The sequence below is a fragment of the Pongo pygmaeus genome, chromosome 14, assembly GCF_028885625.2.
Source record: "Pongo pygmaeus isolate AG05252 chromosome 14, NHGRI_mPonPyg2-v2.0_pri, whole genome shotgun sequence".
In the NCBI taxonomy this organism is placed as follows: Eukaryota; Metazoa; Chordata; class Mammalia; order Primates; family Hominidae; genus Pongo; species Pongo pygmaeus.
This window is the reverse complement of record NC_072387.2, coordinates 38,737,513-38,754,874: the sequence shown is the minus strand read 5'-3', so window position 1 is coordinate 38,754,874 and position 17,362 is coordinate 38,737,513. Positions and strand designations below refer to the sequence as shown.

General features: G+C 37.0%; 1 protein-coding gene across 10 annotated transcripts in view; it reads left to right on the top strand.

Annotated features, from left to right (window-relative positions):
• KATNAL1 (katanin catalytic subunit A1 like 1) overlaps positions 1 to 17,362 on the top strand; it is a 93,886-nt gene that overhangs the window by 65,094 nt on the left and 11,430 nt on the right. For all 10 annotated transcript variants that reach the window (XM_054446599.2, XM_054446601.2, XM_054446602.2 and 7 more), the window contains 3 exons: positions 2,948 to 3,106; positions 3,824 to 3,950; positions 6,808 to 6,942. In XM_054446599.2, coding sequence (XP_054302574.1) covers positions 2,948 to 3,106; positions 3,824 to 3,950; positions 6,808 to 6,942 — 421 coding nt within the window. The remainder of the gene's footprint in view (positions 1 to 2,947; positions 3,107 to 3,823; positions 3,951 to 6,807; positions 6,943 to 17,362) is intronic.

The following is a 17,362-nucleotide window of genomic DNA, read 5'->3' as shown; positions in this document are numbered from 1 at the left end:
CAAGGAGGTGCGATTGAAGAGTGACCATTAGGTTAGTAAATGATGTATTTTTAGTGAATTGGTGAAGACTAAAGTCATGTTGTAGCTTATGAAGAAGAAATAGCATAAACCATTGAAGGTTGGCTGTGAGAGGAAGGAGAGGTGGAGAGTAGCTAGAGGATTTGTAGAGTCAAGTGAAGGAATTTTTTTGGTCTCAATTTTATCTGTTTTTTAAACATTTTTTGTGCTTTTGAATTGATACATAATAGATGTACATACTTTTGGGGTTCATGTGATAATTTAATACATTCACATAATTTGTAAAGATCCAATCAGTATAAATGGGATATCTACCACCTTTAACATTTGTCTTCATGCTAAGAACATTCAAATTATTCTCTTCTAGTTATTTTGAAATATACAGTAGACTGTTGTAAACTATGGTCACTCTACTGATCTATCAAGCTGTATTCATTGATCAGTCTCTCTTAATTCTCCGTTGACCCCTACCCTTCCCAGCCTCTGGTAACCACCAGTCTATTCTCTTCATGAGATCCTTTTTTTAGCTATGAAATGAAAACATGTGATATGTGTCTTTTTGTGCTTGGTGTATTTCACTTAACATAACGACCTCTACCTCCATCCGTGTTGCTATAAATGACACGATTTTATTCTTTTTCATGGCTGAATAGTATTCCGTTTTGTATATATACCACATTTTCTTTTTCCGTTCATCCATTGTTGGGCACTTAGGTTGATTTTGTATTTTGGCTGTTGTGAATAGTGCTGTGCTAAACACGGGAGTGCAAATAACTCTTCGATATATTGATTTCCTTTTTTTTTTTTTTTTGGATATATTCCCAGTAGTGGAATTGCTGGATCATATGGTAGATCTGCTTTTAGTTTTTTGAGGAACCTCCACACAGTTTTCCACGGTGGCTCCCACCAACAGTATAGGAGCATTCCCCTTTTTCCATATCATCACCATCATCTATTATTAGCTATCTTTTTGATGAAAGCCATTTTAATTGGAGTGAGATGATCTCATTTTGGTTTTAACTTGAATTTCTCTAATGATTAGTGATGTTGAGCATTTTTTCATGTATCTATTGGACATTTGTATGTCTTCTTTTGAGAAATGTCTATTCCGACCTTTTGCCCATTTTAAAATTGGATTATTTGTCTTTTTGCTATTGAGTTGCTTGAGCTGCTTATGTGTTCTGGTTACTAATCCCTTGTCAGATGGGTATTTTGCACATATTTTCTCCCATTGTGGGGGTGTCTCTTTGTTGTTCCCTTTGCTGTGCAGAAGCTTTTTAGTTTGATATCATCTATTTATCTGTTTTTGCTTTGGTTGCCTGTGCTTTTGAGGTCTTACACAAAAAAATCTGCCTGGACTGATGTCCTGTAGCATTTCCCCAGTGTTTTCTTCTAGTAGTTTCATAGTTTCAGGTTTTTAACTTATTTTGATTTGATTTTTGTGTATGGTCTTTAATCCATTTTGATTTTTGTAAATGGTGAGAGATCAGCATCTAGTTTCATTCTTCTGCATATGGCTATCCAGTTTTTCCAGCAACATTTATTGAAGAGACTGTTCTTTCCTTAAGGGATTTTTGTAATGTGGCAGATTAAAGTATATTTGTATACCGAGGGGAAAGAGCCAGTAGACAAAGAGATACAGGAAAGAGAGAAATTAATTAAAGGAGTAATGTCGTGAGGAGGTGAAGTTTATAAATATCGTACAGTAGCTATAAACAGCTGCTAATGTTAGAAATTAACTCCTATAGGAGGTGGCCACATTAATGGCATTACAGGATGGCCCTCTCAGAGAGCATGGAAAAAGGCATCAGAGAAATAAGGACTTTGCTCTGGTTATGCCTATAGCATCAATTGGTCGTTTTCATGGTTTTTAAAATCTCAACCTCATGCAAAGTTGAGGGCTCCCTAACAAAGCAAAAAAATATTTTTGTAAAACTAGTGTTTCAAATTTTAGTGATTCCTGGTTGATCTGTGTCAAAATTGTATAGCTAGAAAAGCATTTGGACAGTTTCTGAATTTGGAGTTTATGAAACTTTGACATACACATAGTTTTCAAAGCTTAAATCCCCAGAAGCTTGTCAAACCAAAGTAGCAGTTGGATCAGAATTCCTCTTAAGGAATCACCAGGTGTTATGCAAAAAATTCAGTGTGAGCTATGTATTTAAACTCTGTTAAAAATTCTGGAAGAAAATATTTAAGAACCCATTAGTTTTTAAGAGTAGAGGGTTGGATTCCTTGAATAGTTTTTATTCTTCACTGATTTGTTTTTATAGAATACTTCTATGTTTGTTTTCAAAACTAAGAAGTAACTAAAGTTTAGTTTTTATTCTGTATTTACTGGTTCTTTCATCACTATTACTATTTTATATAAACTAACACATTAAAATGATACAAATCTTGCTAATTTGATTATGTTTGAATCACCACTGGATTTTTTACTGTTACCTTATTAACTCATAAATGGGTCTTTATTTTTTACTGAAAGCTGTATATTATAAATGCACTGTGGAAGATAGGTTCTGTTCCTTATAGAAGGTAAGAAATGTGTAATTCTGCCACATGTGATAGAAAATGTCTTATTTTATTATGTGTAAACAGAACAGTTGCTTTTAAGCAGTGCTCAATATTATATGTACATGTCATATGCTAGGTTCAGGAAACTGAGATTATATCTAAATATATGAGAAACTGTTGTCTAGGCTTTTTGTTAGGTTATCTCTGACTACCTCTGGCTTGAGACATTTTGTGAAATTTCTTCATTTTTTCTAGCTATAAAATAATACTCTTACTAAATGCATCATGATTTTACTGTGACAATTTTGAGTTTATCTTTTGATGGAAAAATCTTAATGTACATTAATAGCTGATGATAATTTATAAAAAATTTTTTAATCTGATAAATCATTTAATTCGTCTTTTGAAATTTCAGGGTGTACTGATGGTTGGACCCCCAGGCACTGGTAAAACTATGCTAGCTAAAGCTGTTGCCACTGAATGTGGTACAACATTCTTCAACGTCTCCTCTTCTACGCTGACATCTAAATACAGAGGTGAATCTGAGAAGTTAGTTCGTCTGTTGTTTGAGATGGTGAGTGACGATATGTTCAGATTTCAAAGTAGTGTGTGTAGGCCTATGATGCCCCCATAAATCAGTTCTGTCCACCTGGAATCTTTTTCGAAAAGGGCAGTATAGTTCTATTTTAATAGTTCTTGACACACTGACGAGAATTGGGATGATGGGTTTTGTGCAGTAGTTGGTGTATCTTCAGTGTATCTTTTTATTTAAGGTAAAGCTAGGCCTTTTGGCATCCTGTCCACTGAGGGTGGAAGAAGAGACTTTGGTCGTATGTGTGGGTTGACTGGTATTTCTGGATCTCTAGGGAGCTGATGGAACAGAAGAATATTTTAATATGTATTTTAAAAATCAGAGTCTGACCTGTCATTAAAGTTTATTCCTTTTTCATATGGGATTTGCAGTAACTTAAGAATGTATATTTGAGGATTGAGGTTGATTTTTTTTGAAAAATTTTTCTATTATGGAAATTTCCAGATATGAAAGTAGAAAGCATAGTACAATGAACCCCTATGTATCTATCACCCAGCTTCACCAGCCATATAACCTTTATTTGTAGAAATTTCTTTTTTCTCATGGGAATGATTGATTTAGCCTTTGCCATAACCAGGTGATGGCATTAAAACAGTGAGAAGTTTCTGCTCTCTTTTGCCATTGTTTTAAAATATTTTTTAAATACTCAGATTGTTTTATGAGATTATTGAATGATTTCTTTAAAATATTTTCATAAAGGCTAAATTTTACGCCCCTACCACGATCTTCATTGATGAGATAGATTCTATCTGCAGTCGAAGAGGAACCTCTGATGAACATGAGGCAAGTCGCAGGGTCAAGTCTGAACTGCTCATTCAGATGGATGGTAATTTATATTTAATTATTGTTTCAAAACTCTTATTTTTAAATATTTTGTGTAAACTCATAATCAGTGGATGAATTAGAAGGCAGCCTGAGTTTAATTGTTCATTCACCCATTTGTTCATTTGTTCATGCACTCAGAAAGCATTTCTTGCATACTTGTTAGAGATCATGCACCATTTCAGATTCTGAGGTTACAAAGAAAAAGGCTACTATGGCCTTCAAGGAGCTTACTATTTGGAACAAAGTTTCTAGAAGCATGATCTAGAGTCCTAGGGTTCCTTGAGACCCTTTAAAGAATCTGCAAGGTCGGAACTATTTTCATAGGAATATCAAGTCATTGTTTGCCTTTTCTTTTTTACCTCATTCTCTCACAAGTGTTCAGTAGAGTTTTCGAGAGGCTGTAAGACGTAGGGTATCATAGAAAGCAGAAGCAGATATGAGAATCCAGCTTTTCTCTAGATAGACATTAAAGAGATTTGCAAAAATATTTTTTTAAAAAGCCCCTCTTCTTTTTTTTAGTATTTTGGAAAACATACTTTTCATAAAAATATGTAAATAAGTAATGAATTTATCATTATTTTTAAGTGAATTAATATTTTTAAATTTCAATTTTAGGTTTTTTCTTTTTTTTCATACAATTTACCCATGCACCATCTATTTTAAGTTTTAAAGATATTGATAGATACACTCCACACAAAAAAGCTCTTTAGGGTTCTCAATAATTTTTTTTGTTTAAGGTTCAGAGTCTTGCTGTGTTGTCCAGGCTGGAGTACAGTGGTATGAACACAGCTCACTGCAGCCTTGACCTCCTAGGCTCAAGCAATCCTCCTGCCTCAGCCTCCTAAGTAGCTGGGACCACAGGCGCATGCCACCACATCTGGCTAAGTTTTATTTTTTGTAAAGACAGGGTCTCTCCATGTTTCCCAGGCTGTAGTTGAACTCTTGAGCTGAGGTGATCCTCTGGACTCAGCCTCTCAAAGTGCTAGGATTATAGACATGAGCCACTGCACCCAGCCTCCATAATTTTTAAGAGTATAAAAGGGTCCTGAGATCAAAAAGTTTGAGAACCACTGATCTGGATGGGAAGCAGGCAGCTGATCAGATGAGTATAATACATTATGGTACATTCTGGGGTAGAAGTAAAGTCTGGGTGCAGTGGAAAACATAGGAGAGGCACCACCAAGACCGGGGAGTCATGGAAAGAGATAGCCAAGTTGGACTTTGAAGCATTGGTAGGAGTTATCAGGACAGAGAAAAAGGGCCCTGAGGAGCCTCAGAGCTGCTGTTTAGAAATAAGTTACTCTGGTAGTTAGTTGTGTGGTAGACAAGAGGCCGTTCAAGCAAAACATTAGAACAGATAAAATACGTTAAAAAAATATCCAGGGTGAGGGACCGAGTGCAGTGGCTCATGCCTGTAGTCCCAGCACTTTGGGAGGCTGAGGTGGGAGGATCACTTGAGGCCAGGAGTGCAAAACCAGCCTGGTTAACATAGCAAGACTTTAACATAGCAAAAACTTTAAAAAGTAGCTGGATGTGGTGGCATGTGCCTGTAGTCCCAGCTACTCAGGAGGCTGAGGTGGGAGGATAGCTTGAGCGCAGGAGTTTGAGGCCACAATGAGCTGTAATTGTGCCGTGGCACTCCAGCCTGGGCAACAGGGCAAGAACCTGTCTCATAACAACAACAACAAAATACCAACAATATCCAAGTTGTGTTGTTTCAAAACAGTCATGGTTATTCATCAACTGTGGATACTTACTGAATACTTATAATGTACTATGAGACCCTTCCCTCAATGAGTTTACCATTTTAACTTTTGCTAAAGTATGAGAGAAAGGAATGAGTATGTTTTGTTTTTGAGGTGGGGTATAGGAGAAAACATTAGGTGTTTAAAATTGGAAAAGGAAATCACTGAATACAAATTTAGTCAGCTGAATTTCATTGAGGGATATTTGTGACTATTGTTGATTATTAGTTGGACAGCTTGATTCTTTGTCATAATGATTGAAGTAGGAGTTTCATAGTAAGAAAATATTATATGTTTCAGTGAGCCGAGATCATGCCAGAGCACTCCAGCCTGAACAACAGAACCAGACCTTGTTTTTTTAAAAAATACTATATTGAACTAGGTTGCCAGACTAGAAAGTCTTATCAATAAAGTTTATGGGTTTTTTTATCTTTTATTTTTTACTACATATTTTCTAGAGTTTCTGTTGTGTGACCTGAATTTTTTATTCTAAAATTTTAATTCTGAAAAGGAGACACTGTGTATGTACATGTAGTTGGTTTGGTTATTTTTATCTGTGATTACTGGGTTCATTCTTAAATGTCTTATTTATTTTTTACAAGTCACTTAGAAGTTTAAAGGACAACATCATGGAAATATAACTTGTCTTTCAAAATTGTAATTGCATGCTAGAATATTAAGTAATGTGAACCCTCTTTTCACTTCTTGAGAAGATAGATTAAAAACTAAAATGAAATTTTTGTGGAACTTTATGATTTAAAAGAAATAAGAGGAATAAAACAGAGCTTAATCGCCCATACCTTTTCTTTTAGGAGGAAATATACATTCATTTTCTTACAGAAAAATGGATGTTTTTATTGGATTAAAATCCTGCACTAGGTTGCACAAGGAAAAAAAAAAGAAAAAAAAATCCCACACTAGGTTATGTGAATTCTTCTACTTCTTTGTTTTGTAGTTATCTGTTAATGAGTCTGGTTTTGCCACCATACAGAGGTCAGGACTGCACTGTCTTCATCATTGATTCTGCCACTTTGGCTAAAAGAAATGTTAATTGAATGAAAGAATAAAGAGTTGTAAGAAAAACACTATCTTTTCCTCCCTTACTGTGTATAGGAGTTGGAGGAGCATTAGAAAATGATGATCCTTCCAAAATGGTTATGGTATTGGCTGCTACTAATTTCCCATGGGATATTGATGAAGCTTTGCGAAGAAGGTTAGAAAAAAGGATATATATACCTCTCCCAACAGGTATGATGTCTTCTCTATTTTGAGCTTTCTGTTACCTTTCCCATGTATCTAAATCTTTATTCCATTGCCATTCTGCTTAAAGAAGTTTATAGCATCACAAAATTAATTTGTAGTAGATGTGAACACAGGCCACAGTACTCTATTGAAATTTCTTACATTTCAGAGAAATTCTTAAATTTAGAACAATATTCATGTTAATAAATATGGTAGCACTTTTAAGTTTTCACTTTTCAACTTGAAGTTTTTTTGGATCTTTTTCAGAATATGCTGTTTTGAAGAGTGCATGTGTGTGTGTGTGTACGTACATATATATATATTTTTATTATTTATTTATTTATTTATTTATTTTGAGACAGAGTCTTATTCTGTTGCCCAGGCTGGAGTGCAGTTGCGTGATCTCAGGTCACTGCAACTTCCACCTCCTAAGTTCAAGTGATTCTTGTGCCTTAGCCTTCCAAATAGCTGTGATTACAGGTGTGCACCACCACACCCAGCTAATTTTTGTGTTTTTAGTAGAGACAGGGTTTTGCCATGTTGTCTAGGCTGGTCTTGAGCTCCTGGCCTCAAGTGATTTCCCGCCTCAGCCTCACAAAGTGCTGGGATTACAGGTGTCAACCACCACGCCCAGCCTGGAGAATATAGTTTCATCCTGTTAATGAATGCTGAAATATCCGTGAATGAATTTTTTCTTTTTCTTTTGAGGTAAAATTTACATACAATGAAATGTACTTAAGTATATAATTTGATGAGTACAAATCTGTACTCCTGTTTAATCAATACCCTAATCAAGATGTAGGGCATTTCTATCATCCTGTAAAGTTCCTGTGTGCCCCTATCAGCTAATCCTCCAATAGGCATTCACTCTATGTGATTTTTATCACCATAGATTAGTTCTTTCACTTGTTAAACTTCATATAAATGGAATCTAGACAGCATGTACTCACTGTGTCTGGCTGCTTTCACTTGAGGTTCATCCATGTGATCACATGTATCAGCAGCTTATTCCTGGTATGATTATACCACAATTTGTTTATTCTCCTTTTGATTGGTATTTAAGTTATTCCTAGTTTTTTGGCTATTATGAATAAAGCTGTAAACTTTATTGTACATATCTTTTTTATGGATGAATGCTTTCAATTCTTTTGGATAATATAAGAAAAGAAATGATGGGTCATAGGGTAGGCATATGTTTAGCTTTTATAGGAAATACCCAAACTGTTTTTCAGAATGGTCGTACCATTCTGAAAATAGACTATCATCAATAAATGAGAATTCAAATACTTCCATATCCTTGCCAACATGTGGCATTGTCAGTATCTTAATTTCAGTCATTCTAGTCAGTATGAAATGCTGTCTCATGATTTTAATTGGTATTTCTCTGATGATTTACGTTGAGTACCTTTTTATGTGCTTTTTGTGGTCATGGTATATACTTTTTGTGTAGTGTCATTTCTTTTTTCCAGTTTTTAATTGGATTATTTGTTGTTTTATTAATGCTTTTTATGTTATTAGATCTGTGCATTGTGAATATTTTCTTCCAGTTTGTAGTTTGCCTTTTGATTTTATGGTATCTCTTAATAAGCAGACATTTTAAATTTTGATGAAGTCCTGTTGACAATTTTTTTTTAATGATTAGTACTTTTTGTGTCTTAAGAAATCTTGTCTATCCCAAAGCTGCAAAGTTTTTCTCCTGTTTTCTTTTGGAAACTGTATTTATATCTTGATTCCTCTTGAATGAATTTGTGTGTGTGTGTGTGTGTGTGTGTGTGTGTAGATGAGTCATTTTTTTCATATGTATATGCAGTTGTTGTAGCATCACTTACTGAAAGGAGTTTTCTTTTTTCATTGAATTACTTTGGCACCTTCATTGAAAATTATTTTGTTGTGTATGTGTGGGTCTATTTCTGAATACTATTCTGTTCCATTGTTTTTTAAATACACACACATATGGTTATCTAAGTTATTTGTTTTTTTCTTGAGCAAGCTTTGGTAACTTGTGTCTTTCAAATAATTTGTCTGTTTTTTATAAGTTGTCAGATTTATTTGGATTTGACCTAATGTGAATGTGGAAGCTGATTAAATAGTTATGGGAGATTGTGGAAGCTGATTATATAGTTCATGGAACTTGAAGTCAGTAAGGAGGGCACTTAGGAAGAGATGATGAATGTGAAGTGGTAGAAGTAAGGACAAACTCTACCTGTAGGGGTGGAATCCATGAGGATACATTGGAATCTATGTTGAACTATTTTTTTCCACTGAGACTCCTAATCTTGATGAATGGACTTTCCTTCAGAAGAAGCTAGCTAAATGTATACCTGGCTCAAAAGTAAAAAAAGCTGAAGGAAGAAATGTGGCAGAAACTACAAAGAGCTGAAGGTGCAAGTGCTGCCCCACACTAACAAGGAGAACCAAGAAATAAATGACAGTATGTGCCAGCTTTCTGAGATGATTAATTTTTGCCTTTCACATCTCAGACATGTCTCATATAGTCCACATAACCCAGAGCTATGCAATAAAGAGAATTCTGGGAAATGAAATTCCAGCTTCACTTAAGTTGGCATAGTACAAATCTACACACCTTATTTTCCTTTTATTGGCCATAGGATCTGTAGTGATGGCTCATTTTTCATTCCTAATATTAGTAATTTATCTCTATTCTTCATCATTTTTGGTTCAGATTTATCAATATTGTTAATCTTTTCAAATAACCAAATTTTTGCTTTGTTAATTTTCTATTTCAGTGATTTCTTCTCTCTTAAAAAAAATTTTTTTTTGCTTTATACGTTGAGTATGATTTTTTTCTATCTGAAGTTAGAAACTAAGGTTATTGATTTTAGGAACCACCCTTCCCCACTTTTTTTTTTTTTTTTTTTTTTAAGAGACAGAGTCTTGCTCTGTTACCCAGGCTGGAGTGCAGTGGCATGATTTTAGCTCACTGCAGCCTCAAACTTTTGGCATCAGCAGATCCTCCCACCTCAGCCTTTTGAGTAGGGACTACAAACACATGTCACTGTGCCTGGCTAATTTTTTTATTTTTATTTTTTGTAGATACAGAGGCTTGCTGTGTTTCCCAGGCTGGTCTCAAACTCCTGGCCTCAGGCAATCCTCCCAGTAGCACTGGGATTACACATGTGAGCTACTGCACCTGGCCTTTTTTTCTTTTTTAAATTTGCACATTTTAAAGCTATAAATTTCTCATTAAGTACTGCTTTGCTTTTATCTCACAAATTTTGCTATATCATATTTTTTCTATTATTAAGTTAGAACTATTTTCTAATTTTCCTTTTTTATCCCCTTTCTTTGGTCCTTGAGTTATTTAGCATTTAAATTGGTTTGGGAGCCAAATAATCGGGGTGTTTTCTAGATATCTTGTTGTTGATTTTTAATTTAATTCATTGCAGTTAGGAACATACCTGTAAGATGTCAATTTTTGAACTTCTTGAGATTTGTGATTCAGCATATAGTCTATCTTGGTGAATGCTCCAGATGCAATTGAATGAAATGTGTATTCTGAGCTTGTTATAACATTCTATAAATGTCAGCTAGGTGAAGTTGGTGTGATAGTATTATTCAAATAATAAAATCCTTGCTGATGTTTTAGTCTAGTTTTTCTATCAGTTACTGAGAGTGGCTTATGGAAATCTTCATCTATAACTGGGAACTTGTTCATTTCTCCCTTTAGTTTTTTCAGTTTCTGCTTTATGTTTTGCTTCATGTGTTTTGATGTTCTGTTGTTAAGTAAATAAATTATCATTGTTTTATCTTCTTGGTCCTATTACCATTATGAAATGCCTCTCTATCTCTGAGAATACACTTTCACTTGGTATCTGCTTTGACTGCTATTAATTTAGCCTTACCGTCTTTCTTTTCCTATTGTTGTTGTGCTATATCTGCTTTTCATCTTTAATTTTTACCCTAACCCTGTCTTTATATTTACAGTGCAGTTTGTTTTTTTTTTTTTTTTTTTTTTTTTTTTGAGTTGGAGTCTCACTCTGTCGCCCTGGCTGGAGTGCAGTGGCACGATCTGGGCTCACTGCAAGCTCCGCCTCCCAGGTTCACACTATTCTCCTGCCTCAGCCTCCCGAGTAGCTGGGACCACAGGCGCCTGCCACCATGCCCGGCTAATTTTTTGTATTTTTAGTAGTAGAGACGGGGTTTCACCATGTTAGCCAGGATGGTCTCGATCTCCTGACCTTGTGATCTGCCTGCCTCGGCCTCCCAAAGTGCTGGGATTACAGGCGTGTACAGTGCAGTTTTTATAGACAGCATATAGTTGAGCTTTGCTATTTGTCCAGTCTATATCTCTTTTTTGTTTGTTTGTTTGAGTCGGAACCTCACTCTGTTGCCCAGGCAGGAGTGCAGTGGTGCGATCTCAGCTTACTGCAACCTCTGCCTCCCAGGTTCAAGCGATTCCCCTGCCTCAGCCTCCTGAGTAGCTAGGACTACAGGCATGTGCCACCATGCCTGGCTAATTTTTTTATATTTTTAGTAGAGATGGGGTTTCGCCATGTTGTCCAGGCTGGTCTTGAACTCCTGAGCTCAGGTGATTCGCCCACCTTGGCCTCCCAAAGTGCTGAGATTATGGGCATGAGCCACTGCACCTGGCTGTCTCTGCTTTTTAATAGGAGTATTTAGTCCATTTAAATTTAATGTAATTGGTAATATGACTGTGTTTAAGTGCCGTCTTGCTATTTGTACTGTTTGTTTCTCTGTACCCCCCTTGCTAATTTCTTTTGGGCTAATTGACTGTTTTTACTATTCATTTTAATGCCATTATTGGATTTTTAGCTATACCTGACTATATTTATTTTAGCAGTTGCTCTAGCAATTACAGTATGCATCGTGCCAGCCATGTGAGAGCTACCCTTGGATGACTATAGTTCTGGTCCATGTATTAACTGTGACTTCCTGTGAGACCTTGTATTAGTCAGGGTCCTGCAGAGAAACAGAACCAACAGGATGTGTATATATAAAGAGGTTTATTTTAGGCAGTTGGCTCACACGATTATGGGGGCTGGTAAGTCCAAAATCTGTACCCTGACCTGGCAGGTTAGAGACCCAGGAAGAGCTGATACTGCAGTTCTGGTCCAAAGGCTATCAGGCTGGAGACCCAGGGAGAGCCAGTGTTGCAGTTGAAATCTGAAGGCCATTTGCTGAATTTCTTCTTCCTGGTGTGGGCGGTGGGGGCAGTGTTGTGGTTCAGTGTTGTGTTTTATTCAGACCTTCCATTGATTAGATGAGGCCCACCCACATTAGGAAGGGCAATCTGCTTTACTCAAAGTCCACTAATTTAAATGTGAATCTCATTGAAAAACATGTTCACAGACACATTCAGAATAATTTTTCTTTTTCTTTTTTCTTTCTGAGATGGAGTTTCACTCTTGTTGCCTGGGCTGGAGGGCAGTGGTGCAATCTCACCTCACTGCAACCTCTGCCTCCCGGGTTCAGGGTTCAAGGGATTCTCCTGCCTCAGGCTCCCAAGTAGCTGGGATTACAGGTGTGTGCCACTGTACCTGGCTAATTTTACACTTTTAATAGAGACAGGGTTTCATCATGTTGGTCAGGCTGGTCTTGAACTGCTGACCTCAAGTGATCCACCAGCCTCCACCTCTCAAAGTGCTGGGATTACAAACATGAGCCACTGTGCCAGTTCCAGAATAATTTTTCATCCACTGTTTGGGCACCATTGCCCAGCCAAGTTGACATATAAAATTAACCATTGCAGACCCCAAGCTAGAACTTTCTAGCTACACCACTCTTAAATTCTTGACACACAGAAACTTTGAGGATAATAAATAGTTATGTAAAGTCTGTAAGTTTTAGTAAAATTTTTTATTCAGAAATGGATAATCTACCACTTTATAGTTTTTGTCAGCTAATTTTAGCAATTGAATCATTTGTTTTTGTTAGTTACTTTTTAATTCTCTTCAGTGTGGGCCATATTTTTCTGCTTCTTCACATATCCAGTAATTTTACTGTATGTGCTACATTAGGGATTACAGATTATGTGTTTTCCTTTAAATAGTGTTCTGGCAGGCATTGAGATTACTGGCAGAACTAAGAAAAATCAGTATTCAGTTATTTACTGCCTGTTGGCTAATACATGCAAACAGTTTTCTTTATATTCTATCTCATTTTATAGTTGTTTACCATAGGAGGGCAAGTTTGGTAACAGTTATTTCATCATGGCCAGAAGTGGAAACCTCACCTACGAATTTTGAAACTTAATTTTTGTAACATATTCCTTGATCACTTTTTTGAGTAGACCCCAAGGCTTGTATAACAATTACTTGATAGATTTTTTAGCTCACAGATTCCATCTTATATTATCTTTTCTGGCATTACTCTGTATTCTAATAATTTAATAATGTCATTACTTAAAAAGAAAACTTTTCTTTTTCTTAAAATAGTGCTTTATTTGGCTGGGTGTTGTCGCTCACGCCTGTAATCCCAGCACTCTGGGAGGCCAATGTGGGCAGATCACCTGAGGTCAGGAGTTTGAGACCAGCCTGACCGATATGATGAAACCCTGTCTCCACTAAACATACAAAAGTTAGCCAGACGTGGTAGCAGGTGCCTGTAATTCCAGCTACTCAAGCGGCTGAGGCAGGAGAATCAACTTGAACCCAGGAGGTGGAGGTTGCAGTCAGCCGAGATCATGCCACAGCATTCCAGCCTGGGTGACAGAGTGAGACTCCATCTCAAAAAAAAAAAAAGAAAAAATTAATTTACTGATTGAGCTCATAAAATAATATACTTATTTAAAGCAACAGCAGAAGCAATTAGATTTAGAACCTATAAGCCATGCTGGAATATTGCACCTCTGAGAATTAACTCCTTAATACCTGGTTCATACACAAGTTGAAATTCGAGTGGTTTTTTCCTTATTTGTGATTTTAAAAGTTCCTTCCCATTCTTTTTCTCTTCATCCATGTTTTTGTTTGTTTGTTTTTTTGAGATGGAGTCTTGCTCTTTTGCCCAGGTTGGGGTGCAGTGGCATGATTTCGGCTCACTGCAATCTCCACCTCCCGCATTCAAGCCATTCTCCTGCCTCAGCCTCCCAAGTAGCCAGGATTACAGGCACACGCCCCCATGCCCAGCTAACTTTGGTATTTTTAGTAGAGACGGGGTTTCACCATGTTGGCCGGGCTGGTCTCCAACTCCCGACCTCAAGTGATCCATCTGTATCCACCTCCCAAAGTGCTGGGATTACAAGCATGAGCCACTGTGCCCAGCCCATGTTTTGGTTTCTAAACAAAATATATGTATGATATCTAATATATTTGAAAGTTTAATTTTACTACCATATTACAGTGATTATAAATAAAAATTGATACCAGTGGAGGGAATAAAATTTTTGCTGCTTGAACTGTCAGTCGCATTATTCAAACTTTTGTTTTTTGAACTTTAATTCTTCAGTCTAATAAAGGGAGAAAAACATAATTAGAAAATAGTTGATGACAGCAAGTTTCTGAACTGCTAAGGAAAGTTTAGGTATTAGGGGAAAGACATACTTTATACTGGTATAAAGGTAGGAACTCAGTTTCCTTTGGAATTATAGAAGAAGAAAATAAACACGGCTAAGAGGCTTCCTTCTAAACTTGTTTTTCTTTATGAAAAGTTTGTAACAGTTAATTACTTTGGGGTGCTTCTCTTTGTTTATTGTGGATCTGAAGGTGTGTACCTTATGGTCATGAAACCTGGGAAATGCTTTCTCCCCAAGGGGCTCCCAAACCAATAATTATAATTAGAACTCCATTCTTTTTCTTTTATCTATATTAATTCATCAACAAGTGTTTGTTTAGCTCTTTGCTATGTGAAAGACATTTGTTAGGAACTGTGGGAATATAAATAATGTTCATTCCTTGTTATTAAAGAACTGCTTTGGAAGCCAGACATATACTTACCCTAACTGCAGTATAATAGTGGAATGCATGAGCCGAGAGCTCTGCACAGTATTTTTGGAATGGAGAGGGAGGAATCCCAAATTCTGACTGGTGTACTTAAGGGAGACTTCATGGAGGAAGTTGCATTTTAACTGAATTTTCATAGAGAAAAGTAGAATCGAAGCCATGGGTGCCTGAAATGAATATATAGGTAGGTTTTGGGACTGGAGCCACCTGATAGGATAAAAAGGCCTGGAAGAGATTGAACAATAAATAAAATTTAAGATGAGAGATCTGAAAACAATGATTTTGGAAATCCAGGGTAAAATTAATGGAAATAAAAGTAAAATGTATTAAAATTAAAAAAAAATTGGACATTTTATGAACAAAACCAACTGTGAATAATAATTTTTATTTGAAAAAGGCAAAGATTATAAGAATCAGGATAGATGAAATCAGAAAGCCATCTAATGTAATTAGATGTAATGCCTCTTTATATAATTTCCATAAAGAAATATCCATATTTCTTTAAGAAGTAGAAATTGGTGGTAAGAAAAGCCAATATATCACTTACTCTTGCAGTTTAACAAACCACTCCAAAATTTAATGAGACAAAATAATCGTATTATTCTCACATCGGATGGGGCACAGTGGAGGTGGTTTGTGTCTGTTCCATGATGCCTTGGGTCATGGTTGGGGGTGACTCCACAGCTGGGGCCTGGGATCCTGTGGAATGTCTTCATTCACAAGCCTAGATCTCTGCTGGGCCATGTTACCTGTGGCCTTGGGATATTTGGATCTCATAGATGGTAGCTCAGTGCTCCTAATGTATTTGTTTCACTGGATAAGGTGGAAATGGCATCGAATTTTATGAATTACCCTTGGAGGTTATGTAATGTCCCTTCTGCTCATACTTCTGACATTCTCAGGCCCACGCCAGTTCAAGGGGAGGGGAATTAGACTGCCTCTGGTTTGGGGAGTGGTAGGGTCACATTGTAGAAATGAATGTGGGATGAGAGAGAACTGTTACTGCTGTCTTGGTAAATACAATCTGCTGTAGTCAATGGAAGGCAAAATAATAGGCACAAGTGAGTTCTAATGTTCTTACCTTAAGGCTGTTTTCATTTTAAGCATCTAAATTATGGCAGCAACTACCTGGTGAGCCCAGTGTACTCCTTTCTCAACCTCTCTTCATTTAGTTCTGTTTTGCTTTTAGGCTGACCTCCTAAACACCAAGGCATTATAGCATTATAGTTCTTTCAACTCAGAGTGACTCTGACTTCCTATTACATCAGGGTCAGGTCCTTAATATATATATATATTCCTTTTACTGCAAGTTCACATCCTATCTGTCTGTTTGCATCTATCAGTATTTTATTGTATTTTTCTACTTACCTTTTTCCCCCATTCTGCTGCAGGCATGCTTCTTCCTACTTCTGTGTTGTTATCTGTGGTACTCCCATTTCCCAGGTTCTCTCTTCCCTTCTCTTTAAATTTTACTGATTTTTCAAAGCTGACGTTACAGCATGTGGACATCACGCAGTCTTCTCGCCCTGGCCTGTCTCGTGTCCTCAGGTGTTTCATCTGGGTTGGTGATTTCCCAGATGTCCCTCAGGAAAAGGACCCTTCTGTCTCCCCAGAGTCCTGTTTGTTGATTGACTGGTGGTGGGGGCTGTGAACATTTATTGAGTACTTACCATGGGCCAGGCTTTGCATGCACCAACTCAACCTAACCCTCATGACAACTTTATAAGGTAGATTCTTTTCTTATTTTACTTAGGAAACTGAGGACCCAGAGGCTAAGTGAGAGCAGGCATGTGAGTCCAGAGCCCAGATACGCAGGCCCAGAATGTAGTTGTTGTCTCCTGCACTGGACTGCCTGGTGTATTCAAGAGGAGTTGTATAAGGAGTGTATGATTCCTCTAACAACATTTATTTAAATTTAGAATGTGTGTTAACTTTGTGATACAGGATTGACAGTTTGTTACACTATGATTAACAACACATTAATCCCTTGTTAAATCTTTTCACAAGCTTATTGAATATCAATTCAGTTTTTTTTTTGAGACGGAGTCTTGCTCTGTCACTCAGGCTGGAGTGCAGTGGCGCGATCTCAGCTCACTGTAAGCTCCACCTCCCAGGTTCATGCCATTCTCCTGCCTCAGCCTCCCAAGTAGCTGGGACTACAGGTGCCCGCCACCACGCCTGGCTAATTTTTTTTTGTATTTTTAGTAGAGACGGGGTTTCACCGTGTTAGCCGGGATGGTCTCGATCTCCTGACCTCATGGTCCGCCCGCCTCGGCCTCCCAAAGTGCTGGGATTACAGGCATGAGCCACCGTGCCCGGCCATCAACTCAGTTTCTTGGAGCTGGTAAATCTTAAGAATATTCTAAAAAATTACTGACATAACCAGTTTTAAGTTACTTGTTCCCCACACCCCTGCCACCAATCATAGTTACTAGGGAAACAGAATATGCTTTCTGCTAAGCTTCAGTACCACTAGGTCCTCACTTACGAACAGGTTTATGTATGTT